General features: G+C 34.8%; 1 protein-coding gene across 1 annotated transcript in view; it reads left to right on the top strand.

Annotated features, from left to right (window-relative positions):
* LOC120523264 (golgin subfamily B member 1-like) overlaps nucleotides 1-22,109 on the top strand; it is a 92,078-nt gene that overhangs the window by 52,906 nt on the left and 17,063 nt on the right. Inside the window, exons 20-26 of the mRNA XM_039744472.1 lie at nucleotides 1,686-1,854; nucleotides 2,941-3,045; nucleotides 4,944-6,431; nucleotides 6,545-15,925; nucleotides 18,988-19,139; nucleotides 20,250-20,409; nucleotides 21,807-21,920. Coding sequence (XP_039600406.1) covers nucleotides 1,686-1,854; nucleotides 2,941-3,045; nucleotides 4,944-6,431; nucleotides 6,545-15,925; nucleotides 18,988-19,139; nucleotides 20,250-20,409; nucleotides 21,807-21,920 — 11,569 coding nt within the window. The remainder of the gene's footprint in view (nucleotides 1-1,685; nucleotides 1,855-2,940; nucleotides 3,046-4,943; nucleotides 6,432-6,544; nucleotides 15,926-18,987; nucleotides 19,140-20,249; nucleotides 20,410-21,806; nucleotides 21,921-22,109) is intronic.

Raw genomic sequence — 22,109 nt, 5'->3', positions numbered from 1 at the left:
ACAAAAACGCTACAAGATAAAATAAATTTCATTCCAATACAAGAAAGGGTATACAAAATAGATTTTATCATTTGTGTTTTAAAAATGATCTCTTCAAGGTGGTGGCTTTCATTAGCGATGCAGTCTTCAAGACGATTTCTAAACGCTTGCATGATTCGTTCAGCCATTTCAAGGGGAATAGTTGCGATTTCATGGTGAATAGCATCCTTGAGGGCTTCAAGTTTTTGAGGTCAGTGTTTATAAACCTTCGACTTGAGAGAGCCCACTCAACATTACCGCGTAGGGAGATGACCTTCCCCAGAAACATCTCCCGCAAAACTTCCATGGATCTCATGGCACCTTGATGAACGGTTTGCAGAATGTTCGTGAACAACTCTCTACAGCTCTCCCAGTCTCTCTCAGTGAGTTCCTATACAACCATCGTTTTGTATGGATGGAAATTAAGGTCCTGGAAATTCCCAGTGTTTGCACATTGAACGTCTAGAAGATTGCAATATTGATGCCCTTACAGCTTGGATGTTTTCAGGAGTTCATACTGTCCGAAGATAGTATGGAGATTTTATGTTTAATGTTGTACCCGTCTGTCTAAATTTAGCCACCCACTGAAGAATTGTTTTACAATTTGGGATGTCACCATTAGGAGGAATTCTGAAGTGTATTTCGGAGATACATTGCATAGTGATGATTGATTTGTTGTTTTTGAAGATTGCTTCGACAGTGAAAGCACGGTGTGTGTGAAGTGCATTTTTTTTACTACATGCACTACAAAATACATTCCAACAGATGGCGAACTGCAAATATTAACATTGATGTTTATGATGCTTATATTTTAACCCATCTTAGAGGTAGTAAATAAATTTGTATGTATGTATGTGTGTATATATATAATTATTATTAATTTTTTATTTTTAGATAATATGCTCTCAGGATATTTGCACATCTGAGAGAAAAACAAGCACAGAAAAGTAATGTAAAATAAGAATGAAATAATATTTTATGCCCAGATAAGGCAAACAAAAATGTTAGAGCTGTTTCAAGTCTTGTGCTTTTAAATAGCCACTAAAATATTTTTTTCCACAGAAATGTTTGTAATAAATATATTGGGTTCTTTGTGCCTAGTACTTAGTTCAACCTTCTGTGATGTGGATAAAAGCGCACTCTTTTTTGGAGTGTTCAATAATGTTGGAGAAAATATCAAAGATCTGGGACCATTCTTCTAAGCAGTAGTTTTCTAGATGTCTTGATGTATTTATATAGGTCTACATTATGGATTGGCTTTTTTCAATTTAGACCATACATTTTTAAGTCTGCAGGTTGAGAAGTCCGTTAAAAAACATTGTTTGTTTTCAGTTTCTTTGTTGATATTGCATTATGTTTAGGGTAATTATAAAATTGGAAGTTCCATCTGTGAGCAACCAACAGCATTTGGGCAGAGGCAATGAGGTGTTTGGCCAGCTATCCTGATACTTGGAGTCTGTGATTTGATTGGTTTTGAAAGGGGTCAAAGGGCCAGTGGTAACAACACATCCCCACACTGTCAGCAGCTGTACTTGTCACTTTGTTTGTGAATCTTTTTTAAGAAATTACTACTTATTGGTTCCAGTTGTGAATTACCTATTCTTTGTTATCTGTCTGTCTATATGTTTATCTGTCTGTTTATACTTTTTTTTCCTTCTCATCTCAAGGATTAATGAAAAAAATGATATTCTTGAAATGTCACTGACTGAGAAAGTGCAGATGTTATTTCAAACATCTGCAAAGTTGGAAGAAACTGAAAATCTCAGAGATGCTTTGAAAGAGAGAGAAATTTATACCAAAGAACTCGGTGAAAAACTTGGGCAGAGTGAACTAAATGTAAGAATGTGATCACTTCAGACTAAATTAAATGTGAATGTTGTTATTAAATGTTTACATTTATTTTATTTTATTATTATTAAGAAAACTAATCCTTAACATTAGTCTTTGAATCCATTAAGGTTTTTTTTATATCATTATTCAATATATATGTATTTGCATTTCTGTCATACTCTCTGTCATTAAAGAGAGTAGCATTATACAATTTAAGTCTCTAAAGTATCAATTTATTATTATGTATATACAGTAATTTCCTTATCAGGAAAATGAATTCAAGCTTAATTTATTAATGCTTTTCCTTATGGCTTTTTCATTATGTATGATTTCAAAGGTAATTCTGATTTTAAAGTATCTGATTTTTTTTTTTAATTTGTTAAGTAATGTATATAGTGAGAAGTGTTTTGTTTTTATAAGAGACCTTTTAAAACCACCTGACTCAGCTACTGGAATTTTTCTTCCAGCCATTTAAAAAAAATAAAATAAAGATCATTATCCAGAAAGATGTGAACAAAAATTAAAACGTGGTTTCTGATATATATTGTAATTTCTCATTGTAGTTATGTGGGTAAACGGCTCATTATGAAGACCATAAGATTTTAAACCTGAAATTCTGATGTAATCTACCATGCACCAAAATGTATTACCTGCCTTTTTTATTTGTAGAACTGGATATTTATTAAGTGAATGAATGTTTATTTTTGTTTGCTTTAAAGCTTACATTGTGAATTGATCACTTGTCTTGTGTCATGCATTCGAGTCACTGTCAGTTCATTGTTTTAAGAGTTCTGAAAGTTCTTCAGAAATGTATCTAGTGATATTAGACTGCTTCATTTAAAAAGCTGAAGATCTTTATTACTCCGTAGTGGCTTATGTATTATGATTAAGTTTGTTTTGGTCTTGTTTATATTTTTCCAGAGAGAGATTTAAATATATTGAAGGCTGACAACTATTCCTTTTTGAAATTAGGTTTTGCCTTCTTTAAGGCACTAATCACATTTAAACATGATGTATTTCTGTTTTTGTGGCACAGAAAATACATTTTGCAGTGACAGGCTTATCAAAATTATTGACCTTATTTTTTTACAGCTATCAGAAATGACAAAGAAGTGCAACACTCTTGAATCAAAATGCTCAGAACTAACAGCTTTAAACACAGATCTTTTGCAGAAATTGACATCCCTGAAAGAAAAGGTAGCCAGCATTTTCCTGTGTTTATTTTCCTAGTTGTTAACTTTTATATATCTTGAAATTGGTATAGTTTTTTTTCCCAAATAGTAACATTTCCTGCAGATTTTAGGTGCGTGTCAGTACTGTGTATTTCTTGCAATATTCATATAAATTACTGTTGAGATTTTCTGTCTTTAAAGGGAGAACCCTGTAATAATTGTATGTGAAACTAGTGTTACATTTTCTAATAGATGGGTGTAGTGGCCATTATGAAAACGTGCTCTAAACATAGTTAAGAAATGAATTACAATTTTATGAAATTAGGGCACAGTTAAGGGTTAATGTTTAGTGTATGTAGTACAAGCCCATGAATAAATTGGGTTGAGTATGTCTTCAAGGTCACAGTGCAAATAAGTGGCATATTTTTAATTTAAAGGAAATACAAGTAAGCATAGCAGTATATTTGTTGAAATATTAAATTTGTAAAGATTTGAATTTGCTTTGTGTCTCTGATCATTTTCTCAGTCAAATTAAAGTACTCTTTAGTTTTTTACTTATTACTGTGAATATAGGGTTCCACAATAAATGGAAATCATGTTTCTTTTTCTTTTATCCCAAATTTAACTCTGTGCTAACATACAGTATAATTCATTGACATACCAGGTTTTATTTTTAAAGAGCAATATATGTATTTATTAATGTGAACTGCATATCTTTTGATTTTTCCATAATAAAAAAATTAAAATGAGTGTATATTTTACTCTGCTAATAGAGTCTTCTTATGGTGTTTACATCTGTACATTAAAACCTTCTTTTAGAGGTGCCGGTTTATCCTCGAATTTCGATTTGAATATTCAGAACAAAAAGTGTAAATGTCATATACTGTATATTTGAATGCAAGTTTAAAATGTTTGGTGCATTTTGCATATTTGTACTGTACATGCTGTTTTTCATATTTTATTAATATTGGTTTACCTTTTTGCTTGAGGTACATTTGTAAAACATGAAGTTATGATTCTTCTAGGGTTTCTTAAAAGATGGAAATTATGGTAACAAAAGGAAGGTTACAATTACAGCAGTTACTTTCCAGTTCTTTTAATGAGCAAAGAAAGCCGGGTTTTGCTTGATCCAATGGATGCTTAACAGTTCTAGCATAAGCAGCAGTAAATAAGAGGACTCTTTGGATAAAATGTTAAATTTCAGGGGACTGGAGGATGGATTAAAATTTTGTTAATACTGTAAAGTAGATCCAAGAGCAGAGCAACAGCGGTAGAAACATCTGTCTCAAATTGCATTGTGAAAAGTAATGTTTAAGAAAAGAAACTGTCCATTTTACAAATGACAATACAGTCTACTCATTTAAAAGTACAAATAAACTGATCATAGAAGTGATTTGAAAAGTTAAAAGACAGATCAATAAATTATTCTAATAATGTATAGTTGATCTGGAGTTTTATAAAGCTAAAATTAGTGTGAGGATAAATGGTTTGTTTGCACTCAGATGTCAGCCTTGCACCAGCTTGTGCTATCTCTATGTTAGTTCACTTCAAAGGATTCTTTCACATATGGGTTTGGTCCATTTTCACAGCTATTTACTGTGCTATAACTATATTTTTGTGTTTCACTTTATATCAATAAGATTTCCCACCTTGTTCAACTCTGTCGTTATAATGTTCTAATACACTTAATATGTTTACTGCAGTGAAAGAAATGGCATAGTTGCAGAGGGAAAGAGATTGGAATAGTTGCAGAATATTAGTTTCTAGGTTTTTTAGTGACTATGAAATATTTCTTCCCAAAGTAAATCCCCTCTTATGACAAATGTAATATATATTTTTTAAAGTTGATTCAAATATTTGGAGCCAAATAAGCAGCAGTAATCACTTTTTTTTTGTTTTTCACTTATATTTTTTTTTTTTTAGAGTCAGAAACAGGAAGTTGTTTTAGAAGAACTTCAGCAAGACCTTGATCAGACTAATGAAGAACTAGATAAACTAAACACAACCCATTTGGAAGAGCGGTCTCAACTTATTCATGACCTTCAAAGCTGTGAAAGAGAAATTGATAACCTTAAAGATGTGGTTTCTGAGAAAGAAAAGGAAATTGTGTCTCTGACTGCAAACATGAGTGAGTACTCTGAGCAGGTTCTACAGCTGAAACAACAAATCAGATACAAAGAGGAGGAGATTGGAGAAATGGAAACGGCTTTGAATAATGCAGAGAGGCAAGCGCAGATCATCAAAGAGACACAGTCTTTAGATGAACAAACAGTGAATTCCAAACTCTCTGCACTTTTGGAACAATTGCAAAAGATGGAAACTGATTTGAATGAAACCAGAACTCTAAAAGAGGGTAAATGTATAGAGGTGGAAGAACTATTAAAACAAGCTCGTGATAATAATGAAATTATACAAAACCTTCGAACTGAAATTCAGAAGTTAAATGGACTTCACAGTGGCCATATTGTAGAGTGTGAGGCTCAGATAGCTTCTTTAAAGGAGCAAATTACTTTATACTCTAAAAGGATACAGGATAAAGATGACCAACATCAGAGTGAAGCTGAAAGCTTGAGAAGTCGTCTGGAAGAAGCAAGTAATGCTTACAAAAGTGTTGGAAGTCAACTTGAGGAAAAGAAGGAAATGGTGAGCAATTTGGAAGTTGAGCTTAAAACATATAAGGATAAATGCAACCAGCTAACATCTGATCTACTGCAGAAAGAAGAAGAACTTAAAAGTATAACTCAGCAACTTGCCAACCAATTAGACAATGAAAATAAAATTAGGGTTTCTATCAACGATGAGCTGCAAACTATACATGGGAACAGATTAAAAGAAGTAGAAAGAGACGCTGAAGAAAAAAACAACAAACTCAATCAAGAACTTCAAAGCAAGGATGTGGCTTATAAGTTGCTCCAGGAAGATGTTTCTCGGCTGAATACAGAATTAAGCGCTCTTAAGAATGAGAGAGAGCATTTGCAGGCCATCGCAGAGCAGAAAGAGGTTGAAATTTTAGAACAGGCTAAACTTGTGAATGAAATTAATGAGAGAGTTGCCAGCATTCTTGAAGACAAAGCAAATGGGCAGAATCAACTAAAGGAAGCTTTAAGTGAAAATGAAAAATATAAAAATGAAGCCATGGAATGCAGGACTTTAAACATGAGCCAGAGTTGCCTCATCCAAGAAATGCAAGTCAAGATGAATTCAAATGTGTCTCAGTTATTTGAATATGAACAAATTATTGCAGGATTGCAGAAAGAAAAAGAGGCTTTAGACCTAAGGGTGTCTGATCTTTCTTTCTTGTGGAGCAAAATGAAAAAAATGTTGGGGAAAAAACAAATGAATGTGTTCATCTTTCAAAGCTGCTTTCAGATAGTCAGGAAAAGACAAAAAATCTTGAAGATCATCTGCAGAGTTTGACATCCGAGATAGAACAGTTGAAATGTTCCATTATTGAAAAGGAAAAAATGTTAGTGGATAAAACTGCAGAATTTGATTTATTACAAGTGAGATTTTGTCAGCTGCAGGACACTGAATTGATGGCTCAGGATCAAAACAAAGCCTTACAGTCAGGTTTGGTTGAAAATGATTTGGCTCTTCAAGACAAAGCTTTAGAATGTGATACTTTACAGAAGCATTTAAATGATCAAAAGGAAATTGCTTTGAAATTGCAAAATGAGGCAGAGAATCTGAAGAATGAAATCAAAAGGCTTGAGGAACAAGCTCAAGAAGAAGCAGCTGCTCTTAGACATAAATCGGAAGAGTGTAACAAGTTGTGGGATCAGATAACAAAGAAAAGTGAAACTGTTACTTTACTTAATCAGCAAATAGATGTAATGAATGAAAATACGGACAAACTGAAAACTGAGAATGATGAGCTTAAAGTGACGGTGAATAAATATATGTCAGACATCACTAAATTAGACGAACAGCTAAAAGTAAGCCAGGCTAAATGTTCTGATCTTCAGATGGTTATGCAGACGCTAAGAACAGAAAATGATAAGCTTAAAATGGATGTGCAAGATATGGCTTTAACATTTTCCCAAAAGGAAAGGGAACTTAATGCACTCAATGCGGAAATCTCTAAACAAGAGGATAATTTAGCTTTATTGAAAAAACAGTTGGCAGAAGTTAGTTTTGAGAAAGAAACTTTATTAAAGGCTGTGCAAGAGAAAGAAGAATGCTTATCTCAAAAAGAAATGTTTATTAAGCAGATAGAGACTACATCAGTAGAAGAAAAAAAACAGTTCTCTGAAAATATGGAAGTTGCTGTTCAGCTCCAGGCTCAAGTATGTGAAAAAGAACAAACTTTGCAAGAGCACATGCAGACAATAGCCCGCCAAGAAAAAGAAATTAAACTTCTGCAAGATAAAACAGAGGAATGCAATGTTCTCAGGTCAGAAATGAGTGTAAACATGGAAATGATATCCAGCCTCCAAGGTCAGTCAATAAATATGGCTGAAAATATAAAGCAGTTAGAAAGTATTATAACAGAAAAGGATTCCCTTTTAAAACAAAAAGTTGATAGCTACATTAGTTTAAAAGCTCAGTTTTCCGATCTGGAAGATTTGGTGGCGCAACTTAGACAGCAAGTAGACAGTGTTACAGCAGAACTGGGAACACTCAGAAAAACAAGTGAGGATAAGGAATTAAGTCTAGTTCAAGATAAAGAAACTGCTAAGCTTCAAATTGAGGATCTAAATTCAAAACTCCGAGATAAAGGACTGGAATGTGATAGTCTTAAGGAACAGCTTTCAAATGCACAAGAGGCTACATCAAAACTAGCTGAGAAGCTGGAAATCCAGAGTCTTGAATTAAGTAGCTTTAAAGAGTTAGTCACGGAGAAGGAAATTTCTCTTTCGGAGCAGACAAGGATGGTACAATTTCTTAAAGAAAAGGAAGAGGAAGCAACATTGTTTAAATCTCAGCTGGTGCAGAGCACAGAGTCCTTAGCTGATTTACAAAACCAGTTAGAAAAGCAAATCTGTGACTCACAGAGGATGACAGATTTATTAAGTGAAAAGCAAAGGTCCCTGTTGGAACTACAGGAACAATATGCATTGCAATCTAAACAACTTCAGGATATTAGCACGTCTCTTTTACACAAGACTGAAGAAGTTTCTGCCCTGGACAGTTTAATTTTCCAGAAGGACAACATTATCAAAACAGCTGAAAATGAATCCAGTGCTCTAAAAAACGAAATTAGTTGCCTCAGAGCTGAGCTAGAGAGTAGTTCTGCTGCATATTCAAATCTTCTTCAAGAAAAAGATGCTGTGAGTTCTTCAAATCAAACAAAGTGTAATGCTTTGGTTGCAGAAATTGAAGCACTGAAAACAGATCTTCAACAAAATGGTGCACAAATTAATTTATTAACTCAGGTTGTGGAGCAAAAAGAACATGATATAACTTTCCTTAGTAATAAATGTACAGAGCACTGTGAACAGCTAGACCACCAAAACACACAAATTAAGAGTTTAAATGAAAGCAGTGCTAATCTGAAACAGCAACTGGAGTTAGCAATCAATAAAAACACCCTTTTTCAGCAGGAAGTAAACAAGTTGGCTGCAGATAGAGCAGATTTGGAGACTCAATTCAAGAACCAGATAAGAGAAATGGAAGATAAGTTTCAGATTTTAAGTGCAAAAAAGGAAGATTTGATGAAAGAAGTAGAGTCACAGCAGAAGATTGTACACCAAGAGCTTCAAAAGCAGGTTAGTGTAAAAGATGAAGAAATTGCAGAGCTGAAATTAGAAATCCAAAAAGTAGAACATACCCTAGTGGATTCTGAGAAAGAATGGTTAGCTGACCTAGATAGAGAAAATCATCGCTATTGCATACTAGCTGAGCAATTGAGAACAGCAGAAAATGAAATGAAAGTGAAAGATGTTAAAATACAAGCCCTTCAGAAAGATCTAGATGAATTGCTTGAAAAAGATGTTGAGCTGTCCTCTTCGCTGAAGGTTAAAATAGATCAGCTAGCTGAAAGTAATGTGAGCAATTTGAATCTTAGTCAACAGATTGCTCATTGCCAAAACACAATAGATACAATGGTTGCAGACATTAAGAAGAAAGATGAACAATATGCAGAAATCGAGCAGGTTCTCTCTGAGAGGGAAAAGGAAGTTGAGAAATTAAAGGCAGAGAAGGTATTAAGCCAGCAAGACCTTTCTGAAGTTAGTCAATCTTTGTCAAACAAATTGTTAGTATTAGAAGAAGAAAGATTTTCTCTGCAAGCAGAAATTAAGCAGCTAAAGAGCCAGCTTCTTACTGAAAAGGAATCTTTGATAGAAGAACTGGATAAAAATAATCTGTTATTGAAGAGTAAGTTGTCAGAGTTGTTGGATAGAGAAAGAGATGTGCAGGATGCAAGGCATCAAGTCTCACTGATGCAGGAGCAGTTAAACAATGCTCAAGAAGAAATAAAAATTTCCCATGAAAACCTTAACATTACAGTTAAAGAAAAAACACAGTTAGCTTTGGAAATTCAGAAAAAAGAGGAGCAAATTCAGTCTCAAACTATGCAATTAAATCAACAAAAAGAACTGCTGTCTTCACTTAGTATTCAGCTAAGAGAAAAAGATTTCTCAGTTGCCCAACTCATGGAGTCCATATCCAATGAAGTTATTAAACATACTGAAGAAAAAACACAGTTAACTGCAAAACTGCAAGACCTTGAAAAGAAATATTTCGGCCCCACCCAAGAACTTCAGAGCCTTTATGAACAACACAAAGAACTGGAGAAGCGTTTGTCAACTTATGAAGCACTTATTGAGTCACATAATGCAGAAAAGAAAGACCTACTTGATGAAAAGGAGGAATTGCACAGTCGGTGTGAAGCTCTTGTCAAGGAAAGAGATACAATGAAAAAGAAACTTCAGGCTGCTTTGTTGGCTAGGAAAGAATTGTTAAAGAAGATGGGTGACATAGAGAGCAAAAGCCAGGCTGATTTTAATAAACTTAAAGAATGTGAAGACGTGCAAAGTTCATTCCATGAGATATCCTCCAAGACATTACAGACTCAGAGCATTTTTAAGGAACATGAATCTCAAATTGCACATTTAAAACAGCAGCTTATTGAAAAGGAGAGAGATGTCACTGAATTATCCCAAGCCATAATTGACAAACAGTCATGTGTTAATCTGCTAGAAAAGGAACTGCATGATCTCAAAAGTCAGATGTTTGAAAGTGAGTCTCAGCTTGATCACTCTTTTCATATAGCAAAGGAAAAATATGCAGTTATTGAGAATGTCAAGATCACTCTAAAAGAAAATGAGGCTGGGTTTGAAAAGGAGTCTTCTGAGCACATAACAGAACATGCATACGTCCAGATCGATGTGAAGAAAGAGGAGATCCAAAAAGAAGAAATGTCTGCTGCTGTTATAAAGAAATCTGAAAATGAGGCATCTGGAAGTAAAACTTTACTTGAGAAAGAAAAAGAGGTTTTGGAAAAGAAGCTTCATGCTGCTCTCTTAGCTAGACGGGAAACTTTGAAGAAAAGTCAGGAGAAGGATAAGAAGCATAAACAGGAGCTAACCCAGCTGCAAGAAACTATTAAGAGACTTGAATTACAACATTCAGAGAAGACTGAAGAGCTGCAAAAAGCCAAAGATGAACTTAGCTCTATGCACCAAGACTATAATTGTAAGATTAAAGAATTTGAAAGCAACAGAGGTATCATAGAAGGCTTGCAGAGACAGCTGAACTCTATTACTGTTCTGCTTGAAGACAAGGAGAAGACTTTACAAGATTTGAAAGACCAATTAAAAGAACAAGAGAATAAAATGCTGAGTGCTTTGCAACAGCAAGATGAAGTGGAATTTCTCCAAAATGAAATCACTACTTTAACCTGTACCATCGCAGATAAAGATAAATCACTCAAAACACTTGAAAATAATTGCAAAGACCTTGGCTTAGAGCTAAAAGAGGTCAAGTCAAAGTTAAACACTGCCAGTCTAAGTCTTTCCCAGAAAGATGAACAACTGAAAAATCTGCAAAGTGTTATTGACAGTACCCAACAGGAGCACACACTGGAAGAGCAAGCACTTCTTGATAAGTGCGCTGAATTGCAAACACAGCTAAGAAAAGCACAAGATGTAACTGAAGGCTTGAAAATTGAGCTCACTAGCACAAACAGAGATAATGACACACGGTTGGAAACTTTAAGATCTAGCAATGACATGCTGTTAAAAGAAAATGAGGAGTTGAGGGGACAGCTTTCTGAAGCACAATCTCTAATTGCCGATTTCAAAGAGGAGACCCTTTGTTTAAAAGCCTCTCTTTTGGATGTGCAGTGCCAGTTTAATAAAGAAAAAGAAGATTTACAATTTCAAGCAGAGAAGCTTGAAGGTGTTTGGCAGCAGTGTAAAACAGAGGCTGAGAGTATGAAATTACAACTTGAAAGCGAACAGAAAGAAAAAGAGGCTGCATTGGGTCAGTTGGAGAGCTCTAGAACAGAACTTTGTATGCTGGAAGAAAGAGTGAACCACCTGGAGAAGGTAAAAGCAGACTTAAATAAAATGATAAATTCCCTACAGGAAGAAGCAGCTAAATACCACCAGGATTCTGTACAAAACTTGCATATTGAGAAAGTTAAGTTGCTGCAGTCAGAAGTTGATAGACTTGAGGTAGAACTCAAAGAAAAAGAGATGGCTGTAATATCTTTGAAAGAAACCATCACACAAAAGGAAGCACTAGAGATGCAAATGAAATTTGAATTTTCTATCCATGAAGAAGAAAAAGGAAGATTGAAGAGAGAAGTTAATGAACTGCAACAGAATTCAGCTAAGTCAACTCATACTGTTAAAACTGAAGAGCAAGAAATTGCAAGCAAAATGAATGAGCAAATCACTAGAAAACTTCAAGCTGCTTTAATATCCCGAAAAGAGTTGCTGAAGGAGAACAAGATTCTTAAAGATCAAAATCAGGCATTATTGTCAGAAAAAGAACAGGTGTTAAGTACATTGTCTAGTCTTCAGGAGTCTGCTGTTGATATGGATAAAAAACTGAAAGACTTGATGTTGGTGGAGGTCTCCCTGACTAATGAAAAAGAAAGATTGAAGGCAGAAATGGTCAAAATCCTTAGTGAAAATCACAGTCTAAATGCTGCATGTGAAAGTCTTAAATATACAATTGAAAATATAACCCAGCAGAAGCAGGCTTTTTCATGCCAATTGGAATCCTTAAAAGATTCTCAAGCTCTTGAATTATCAGAGTGGAAGACCAAACATACAGAGTTGAAACAAGAATATGAATCTCTGCTACAAGCCTATGAAAACATCAGTAGTGAAATGGGTAAGATGAGTCAAATGGCTGAAGCTGCCAGAAAGGAGAAACAAGAGATGATGACAAACATGTACAAAGTGGATATGGAGAATGAGGCCTTGGAAATGAGACTTAAGCAGGCTAATGAAGAAAAAGAAAAGTTAAACAAAGAACTAAGGAATCTTTCTGACTTAAACCAACAACGCATCTGTGATTTGGAAGAAGGTAATGAGAGACTTAAAAAAGAGCAACTAGAAATAGTTAAAAGCCAGCAATGTTCTATAGAGCAGCTTGGCCTTGAAAATTCAAAATTGAAAGAAGACCTTAATGTATTAAAAGACAACTGCAGGATGCTTGATTTAAAAGTGCAACAGCTTACTACAGAAACTAATACATCACTTAGAGCATTGGAAAGTCTTAAATCTGAAAAGAACCAAAGTGAAGACGACTTACAGAGTAGACTATGTGAGGCAATTCAGTCAAAAGATTTGTTAAATGCAGAAATTCAATCCCAGAAAAATGAGATTGCAGCCCAAGCTAAAACAATTGAAGGTTTGGAGAATGAAAAGAACATTCTTTCAAATAAATATACTGAATTAGAAACAAACTATAAGGAAGAAATAGGAAAAAAAGTGAAGTGTGTTGAACAGCTGCAATGTAACATCAATAGCAGTCAGCAGGAGGCCATTAACCTCAATGAGAAGGTAAAGATTTTAGAGGATGATAAAATACTGTTACAGGAGGAACTTGAAAATTTGCAGGAAATGTACCATAAAGTAAAAACTAAGAATGATTTTTTGGAAACAAATTTGCATGAAAACTCTGAAAAGATTTACCAGTTTCATGATATAGTCAGTAAACTGGAAAGTCAAAACAAATTCCTTTCCAGTCAGTTAAGTGAGGTTAAGGAAGAAAAGTGCAATGTAATTAGAGAGAAAGATGAAGAGCAAGTAAAACTCATGAAAGTGTTTGAAAATAAACTCAAGGCGGCTCAGAGAGGAAGTGAAGACACGAAAAATGTGACTAGGGACCTCCAAGAGCTTCTACGAGAAAAACATCAGGAACTAAACCAACTGCAAAAAGACTGCATAAAATATCAGGAATTGATACTAGATTTGGAAAGGTCTGTTAAAATATCTCAGTCTGAACGTAACACAATGGAAAATGAACTAACGATGAAGACTGAAAAGGTTTCAGAGATAAAGAAAGAAATTGTTTCATTTAAAGAATTATTGTACCAAAGCAAAAAAGATTATGAAAAAGTTGAAGCTGAAAATTCAAGATTGAAAGACATGCTTGAACAGAAAAGTCTGGAGGCAGAACAACAGTTCAGCAACAGACAGAGGGAGCTAGAAAAGGTCATAGAAGAACAAAAGGTTGGTTATGAAAGAGAAAAGCAGATTAACAAAGACCGTGAGAAGGAGATGAGCAAGGCTAAAGAGGACATTTCTAAATTAAAAAGAGATAGTGAAGATAAAACTATTATCATTAAGAAACTTGAAAGTGAATTGGCAAAGACTATAGCCAATCTAGCTGCTGTTTCTCAGAGTTGGACCACTTTTCAAAGTGGTGAAGGCAAAGCAGAGGACCTTAAGCAGTGGGAGATTAAATTTCAAAAAGTAATTCAAGACAAAGATAAACAGCTGCTAGATCTTACAAACACTGTGCAAAAGCTAAGAGACAGTACTCAATTGAAAGATGCTCAGATTAAGGAAATGAGAAATAACTTCACAGATCTGGAAGCTACCAGCAGTGCACCAGATAGCAAGTATAAAGCATCATCTGCCGGACTTAAACAACTAGCTGAAGAGTTGAAAAAGAACTTGGAAAAAGAAAAATCCCTTAATGAAAAACTAGAAAAAGCGAAGAATTTAATAGCTCAACAGCTTGCTCAGAGTGAACACAAAATAGCTAATTTGGAGGCAAATCTTCAAATGATGGAAAATAAGTTTTTTGACAGTGAAGCTAACCTCCAAAAACTGCATGCACAAAGTGATAGATTACAAATAGACCTTGAAAAGCATCAAGGCATTAGTTTACAGCTAAGATCACTGCTTGGGAACAAAGATGCAGAAATCTCCATGCTACTTTCCTCACGAAATGTGGAGTTATCTGGTTATTTAGAGCAAATACAGAATCATCATAGATTGCAGGTTGTGACTTACGAGGAAAGGCTCAAAAGATTGTACGATGAGAAGGAACAGAGACAAGAAGAATTTAGAGATCTGGAGAACAAATTAAAAAGCCTTCAAATAAAGGCAGAGAAATCAGTACAGGAGAAAGATCAAATGGCTGTAAATGTGGAAAGTTTAAAGAATGCAATGATGTCATTACAGAATGACAGAGACTGCATTTTATCAGAGTACAAGAAGTTGAAGGAGCAGTATGAGCTTGTTTCTGTTGACAGTAGAAGTTTAATTGAAGAGGAAGCAATTGAAAATGCACAGATGAAAAGAAAAATAAACTCTCTTCTTCATGATATGGATGATCTCCATTCAGAAAATGCCATGCTTAAAGCACATCTGATAAGGTACAGAGAAGACCTTAACCAGGTGTTATCACTAAAGGACAACCAGCTAAAAGAGCTTTTACAGAAACAGCTGGACTCTATAAAAAACCTAGAAAATGAGAAGTCATTTCTGGGAAAGCGGCAACAGGATGTCCAGCAGGAACTTCAGCAAACAGTTGAAAGTGTGAATAAATTAAAGATGGAGAATGAAAAATTAAAATCTCAGGTGCAGGACCTTCAGGGAATTATTTCAACTATGCAGCAAGAGAAATCTGATATGAAGGAGGCCAAAATGATTATTGACCTGCAGGAAGAAGTTTCTGCTAAAACAACAGAATGCAAGCGCCTAAAAGAAGAAATGAATATCAATATGTCAACCATTAGACAGCTAGAAAATGACATTGTCCAAATTGAGAAGGAAACTGACAAGAAAATAGCTGAGTGTGAAGCAGACTGTATTAACAAGATTGCTGCTTTTGAACGGGATGTGGAGGTTTTAAGGAAAAGGATGGAAACAGCCGAGGCCAGAGTTGTAGATCTGGCAAATGATTTGGCACAGACCGAAGAGACTCTTGCACAGTGCAAAACTGAAAACAAGCTGCTTAAATCACAAAATGAAGCTTTTGGAAAAGCAATGGGGGCTTTACAGAATGACAGAGACAGACTCATTGAAGATTTCAAAATTTTGCAAGCCAAGTATGATGAGGAACTTAAATTGGCATTAGCAAATGTAAGCAAACAAGAATTTAACAACAAAGATCTGACATCTCAGGTTAGAGGTTTAGAAAAGGAAAATGCTGCTTTAAATCTGAAGCTTTCTGCATTTGAAAATAAAAGTACAAACAGCCAGCTGATAAGCCAAATTGGGGACCTGTGCAAATCAGCTGCAGACAAGGATAATGAAATCCAAATACTTGTATCTCAAAATGAGTCTCTTAACCGGCAAATATTGGCCTTTTCTAAATCAATGGCCAGTTTGCAGCATGATAGAGAAAGACTGCTACAGGAACTTGATGACTTAAAAAAAGATTGTGAATCTAGAAAAGAGGAAACTGTGGCACGTGTATCTGTGGAAAGTTTTACACAACCAAAAGCCCTTGGTTCAAGTTTTTCTGAAATCACAGAGAAGGAAATGTTGGTAAGTGTGTTACCTTTCAGCATGGAGAGTAGAAATGTGTAAACTGTATTTTTACATGGGTAAGCTGACACAGTGGCAAACTCTGCACCAATTTCATAGGTTTGTTTCACACATGATCATGGTTTGAATGTAGATTGTATATTTACGCGTGTTTCTGGGTTCTTTAATTTCCGCCCGCATCCAAAAATATATGCTTCTAGTTAGACAAACGCGGGCTACGCAGGAGCATAAATGTGACTTGTGGATTGGTGCCCCATCCAGATTTGGAGCTTCCCCTCAGTTAATTCTGCTGATAGATGCTATTTACACAAAGGTGCTGTAGCTGAAGGATGGCGTTAAAAATGTGTTACTGAATGAGTTGTCTTCTAAACATTTTCTGTTTTATTCTAAATTTGTAACTGGTGACACTTTAATTTAGGCACTCCAAAAATGCATCTGTTACTCATATACTATTATGTAACAGGACATTAACATACATTTCTTTTGGTCTACGTAACAATTACAGAGCATAACTAAAATGTTTATTCATCTCTACTGTGTGACCTATTAAGAAAACTTCGCCTTGGAGTGGTCTTAAGTGGCTTACCTGAGACACATTTCTCTTGATATTATATACTTGGTATAAGGCCTGTGAATCTTTCATATTAACAAATACATTTACCATCATGTCAATATGCCACACTTCACAGAGATGAATAGCGTTTCTACTGATGTGTTTTGAAGACTAAAAGAGACCTTTGTTAAGGGCTTGTTACAGGAAAATAAATGAGTAATAGATGTGTTTTTACAGTACCTAAATTGTTACTTTGTCTTTCCAACCATCCTTAAATTTAAAGGAGTTAGTTTTTCCATTACATAGTTGGGACAGCATTACTGTAAGTTTTTGACCAATTCTGAATGTTTCATCAGTCCGTCACAGCACACACTCATGCACAATCTGACACTCCCTGGTTAGAACTGGCAAGTAATCGAACATCCGTGCTTTTAAGCTTGCAAATGCTAATCACTGATTCAGCATACTAACCATTTTGTCTGTTTAGTACAAATTAAATTAAAATTGACTACCGAATCAGCAAGATTTAATTAATAAATATATTGAATAGACAAAACTGTGCATTTTGCATGTAATAGTTGTTCTTCATGCTGTCGGTAACACTACAGAGGAAACTGTGTTAGGGGTGTGTTCTTGGCAGACATTCTTTTTTTTATATATCTATGTAGTACTTGAGGAAGCTATATTCAATGTTTTGCTGATACTGACATTCATGTGAGGTAGAAACTTACCTTGCTTATTGTGTGATCTCAGATCTTTTATGCTTGGTCCTGTCAAGCAGATTTGATTCAGTTTTACTTTACTGAAGTATAACAGAATGCTTGCACTGGCTTCACTTCACAGTTGGTTTAAAAACAAAATTTATCATAAAGAAGATTGAGAAATAAGCTGTACATTCAGCTTTTTTATATAATGACCTACAAAATGCAAGACAGGGTGATTCAGCATTACAGACATTGTACGGAAGCGGACACAATGATGTTTGCCTTTCATTCAAGGAACAGTTAACTGTCTCCTTTGATAATAAGATTATGAGTACTTTAAATTCACAGAAACCAAACATCTCAACTTCAGATTACTTGAACCTCCGGAAAATAAATAAGCCTGTCACCTTTATCTGTTCTGTTTAGGAAAGGGGTGTTGAACTCTAGCCCTGGAGAGCCTCAGTGGCTACAGGTTTTCATTCTAACCATTTTCTTAATTAGTGACCATTTTTTGCTGCTAATTAACTTCTTTTGGCTTAGTTTTAATTGACTTGACTCAGGCCCCTTAATTAGCAGCCAAACACAATAAATGAGAAACAAAATGATCTGCCACATGACCAGCTCACCTGTACCCATCACACAAATATCTGAAAATAAAGAAAGGTGAACGTCTCGGTAAGGTTGCTCTCTCAGGTCACCAAACAGTTTGACAGTGTTCTAAGAAAAAACAGAAAATCAGCAGTTTTGGAAATGTCTGCTTTGGAAGAATAAGAGCAGCAATAAGCCATGGAATTAAATAACAGGTTTAATTAACAGCAAGAATCTTCTTCTCATTAAGAAACTGGTTGGAGTGAAACTGGCTTGTATTTGAAGCCCCTATTTAGCTGGTGATCTGTTGGCTTGTTTCACGTCTCATTTCTGTTTGACAGTCATTTAATGAAGAAAAAAATCAATACAGAGGACTGAATCCTTAAAAACAGGACTATTAAAATGAAGGGAAAAGAAGTCAATTTGCACTGAAAACTGGTCACTGATAGGAAAATTAGAATGAAAACCTGCAGTCACTGCGGGTCTCCAGGCCTACAGTTTCACACTATTAGATCAGGGCTGTTGCTGTGATAGGATCCTTCCAAACATGAAACCAAAACACATAACTTCACTTATCTAATAGAAAACACAAATTACATGTTATATCGTCTGCATTCTATAATTTTTTAAACAAACATTTGGATTTGACCGTAGACATAGGAATGTAAGCATAGAGAAAATGCTAATGCAGGAGTAAGTGACAGAAGTGTTAGGTGGCAACCAGATAGTAAATTTGTTATGTTGTTGAGCAGATGAACAGTTTCAGGTTGTAGCAAATATATATATATATATATATATATATATATATATATATATATATATATATATATATATATATATATATATATATATATATATATATATATTTGTGTTTATGTGTAATCTGTGCAAACCCAATTAAATCTGGAGTAAAATAGCGTAATTTCATATTAATGAAGTAGTTGCCAATACGTTTTCTTTGTATGTTAATAAAAATTAAGAGATTCTTCAACAGTTTCATGACAGTCTGTTCATAGAATTATCAATTCTGAATGACAGTTGTTAATATCAAACACCTTGTATTTTAAGTTTTTATTCCTACTTGCTCTGTTGCCTCTTTCTGAATTTTATTTCCTTTTTTTTAATATGTGACCTTAGATGTGGTCAGTAATATAATATTTGGCTTAATTTTCATACTTTTTCTGTGTTTTACTGTGCAATTTTTATTTCACTTATAGGTGTCTTTTGGACAAGGATTTGGAGTAACAGATTCGACATCTCTGAAAAACAAAGTTGAAGAACTTCAGGCATTGCTGCAGCAAGAAAAAAGACTCCGGCAACAAGCTGAGCAAGATGTCAGTGTTCAGAAGTCAGAATTTGCTGAGCTAAGGTTAGTTTTAGTATGTTGACTTTAATATTAAGTTTGCCTTTAATCTGGGTTTGGTAGGAGTGACAAGGTTGTGGACTGTTTGGAAATATGCTGTCAGATCAGTTATCTGTAAACTGATACACGTAAATGGTTGTGCAGATATCTAAGCTAGTAACTAGCTTCCTGTCCTTGTTTGTTTTGTCATGTGTTATTTGTTGCTGGCAGAGGCTACTGCACTTTAATTCCAAACTTAACAGGTTGGTCCTAAAAAGCGATGGATTCTACCATGAGTAAAAATGTTCTTGACATAGTCCACCTGAACAGAATATGTATGTACCAGTTTGAGGTTTTATTTCCCATGCAGTACAATTGCTTTAAACAAAACATTTGAATTTTTATTGTTTCTTGATGTAATCATTAAGGTGTCCCAGAATGCCAGTATGGAGCTTTTTATAGTAGTGTCACATTCTAAATGTTTTCTCAGCATCTGTAGTAAAAAGACTGGCAGTCAATCTGCCATTCATCTGTGTTTACTTAAGAAAAACAGTTTTGTTAAATTTTTGTTTAGATTTCCTTAATTTCGTAAATACTGTGTTTCCGCAGTAGAATGTGGTTGAAATTGTGTAGCCTTTCACTTTTACCAGTGTTTCTGTTTTACCCATAATAACAGAGTATTTGGTCATTATGTATGGGGAGTTTTGTAAAAGGAACATACTCACCTAAATAAACATTATTTGAATGTTTTTACAGGTAAGTGTACATTTTATTAATATTGTGACTGTTTTTTCTTCCTTCTGAGAATTGAAGAATTGTGGAGTATACACGTTCTCCCCATTTCTATATTGGGTTTCTTATGGTGACAAATTCTTCTTCCAGATCAGTTGACGTATCGAAATTCTGAATTGCAAATGTGTTTAGTTCAGTCATCTAGCAGCCTGACCAGAGTTCATCCAAACCTCGCATTTGCTGTTAATGCGATTGGCTCTAGATCACCTATTACCCTTATAATGGGAAAAAATGGTTTATTTGTGTATCTTTTTGTTATTTTACTTTACATAACAATGATTTAAATTTTCTCTCATGAATTATGTCTGAGCATTCTCTTCAAAAAGATTTTTGATTTCCCTTTAGAAAGGAAAAGAACATGCTTATTACAGAATCTCAAGCCTTAAGAATGCAATTAATGTCAGTGGCTGCAGAAAAAGACAAACAAAAAGATGAATTACAGAAACTTAGTCATGAAGTGCTTTCAAAAGAATCCAGGATTTCGGGCAATGTCTACCCTGTTAAGGTAAATGGTCAAGTGTGTAAAAGATGAAAGAAATGAAACAAATGTGAATAACACATTGGGATGTTGTTCATAGTAGGTACTGTACACAGTGAAGTCTATTTGTGTTCCTGCTTTATATACTCAGCAAAAAAAGAAACGTCCCTTTTTCAGGACTATGTATTTCAACAATAATGTTTTAAAAATCCAAATAACTTTACAGATCTGCATTGTAAAGGGTTTAAACAATGTTTTCCATGCATGTTCAATTAACCATAATCAATTAATTAACATGCACCTGTGGAATGGTCGTTAAGACCTTAACAGCTTACAGAAAGTAGGCATTTAAGGTCACAGTTCTAAAAACGCAGGACACTAAAGAGACTTGTCTACCGGCTGTGAAAAACACCCAAAGAAAGATGCCCAGGGTCCCTGCTCATCTGCGTGAACGTGCATTAGGCATGCTGCAGGGAGGCATGAGGACTGCTGATGTGGCTAGGGCAATAAATTGCCATGTCCGCACTGTGAGACGCCTAAGACAGCGCTACAGGGAGACAGGAAGGACAGCTGATCATCCTCGCAGTGGAAGAGCCCGGATCTCAATCCCATTGAGCACGTCTGGGACCTGTTGGATCGCAGGGTGAGGGCTAGGGCCATTCCCCCCAGAAATGTCCAGGAACTTGCAGGTGCCTTGGTGGAAGAGTGGGGTAACATCTCACAGCAAGAACTGACAAATCTGGTCCAGTCCATGAGGAGGAGATACACTGCAGTACTTCAAGCAGCTGGTGGCCACACCAGATACTGACAGGTACTTTTGATTTTGAGCCTCCCTTCATTCAGGGACACATTGTGAAACATTTTTAGTTTATGTCTTATGGTGTTGATTCTTTTAGTGTTCATACAAATATTTACACATTAAGTTTACTGAAAGTAAAAACAGTTGAAAGACAGAGGACATTTCTTTTTTTGCTGAGTATATATACAACTTACATATTTATCTTGAGCAAGATAACTGTGTGTGCTTTGCAGTGATTATAGACTTGCACCCCATATCATCAGGACATACTGTATACCAGCTCCATGTAACCCTAAACTAGATAACTGATCTGGATGGATTGATGTAGTTTTATACACTAATCCAGTTGAACCCAAAGCTTTTGAAAACTACTGTTTAAAAATAATAAAAAAAAAACTAAAATGTGAGTAAAAGTTGAGCAATGCATTCATAAACTAAAATAATTTTGATTTCTTTCTTGGCTTATATTATAGAATGGCATTAATAAACTGAGTTTAAAAATAAAATATATTTTCATCCAAAAACTAAAGCCAGATCATCAATAAGTAGCAAAAAGTTCTTTAATATAGGATGATTTGAATAGCTATTCCCTAAGCTGTGAATGATATTTTTGTCACTTTAACAGATTGAAAATGTTTCTCTGATCGCCAAGGAAAATACTGCAGGTAGCAGTGACTTGCAGCGATGCCTGGAAGAACTTCATCAAAAAGATATACATTTTCAACAGTTAAACACTAAGGTTTGATCCAGAACTTTTATTTATGTTATTATTATTATAGTTAGAGCTGAAAACAAAATTATTGTTAACAATCATTAGCAATATAATAAGACAGCTTCCATTTTCACTTGTTGCTATTTCATTTTCCTTGTATAAGCATTTTTTTGTGTGTTATCATTTTTTTTATTTGTGTAATTAAGAAGTCAAGTT

This window comes from Polypterus senegalus, chromosome 1, assembly GCF_016835505.1.
Source record: "Polypterus senegalus isolate Bchr_013 chromosome 1, ASM1683550v1, whole genome shotgun sequence".
NCBI lineage: Eukaryota > Metazoa > Chordata > Cladistia > Polypteriformes > Polypteridae > Polypterus > Polypterus senegalus.
The sequence above is the reverse complement of the archived record's forward strand: the minus strand, read 5'-3'. Positions and strand labels throughout refer to the sequence as shown.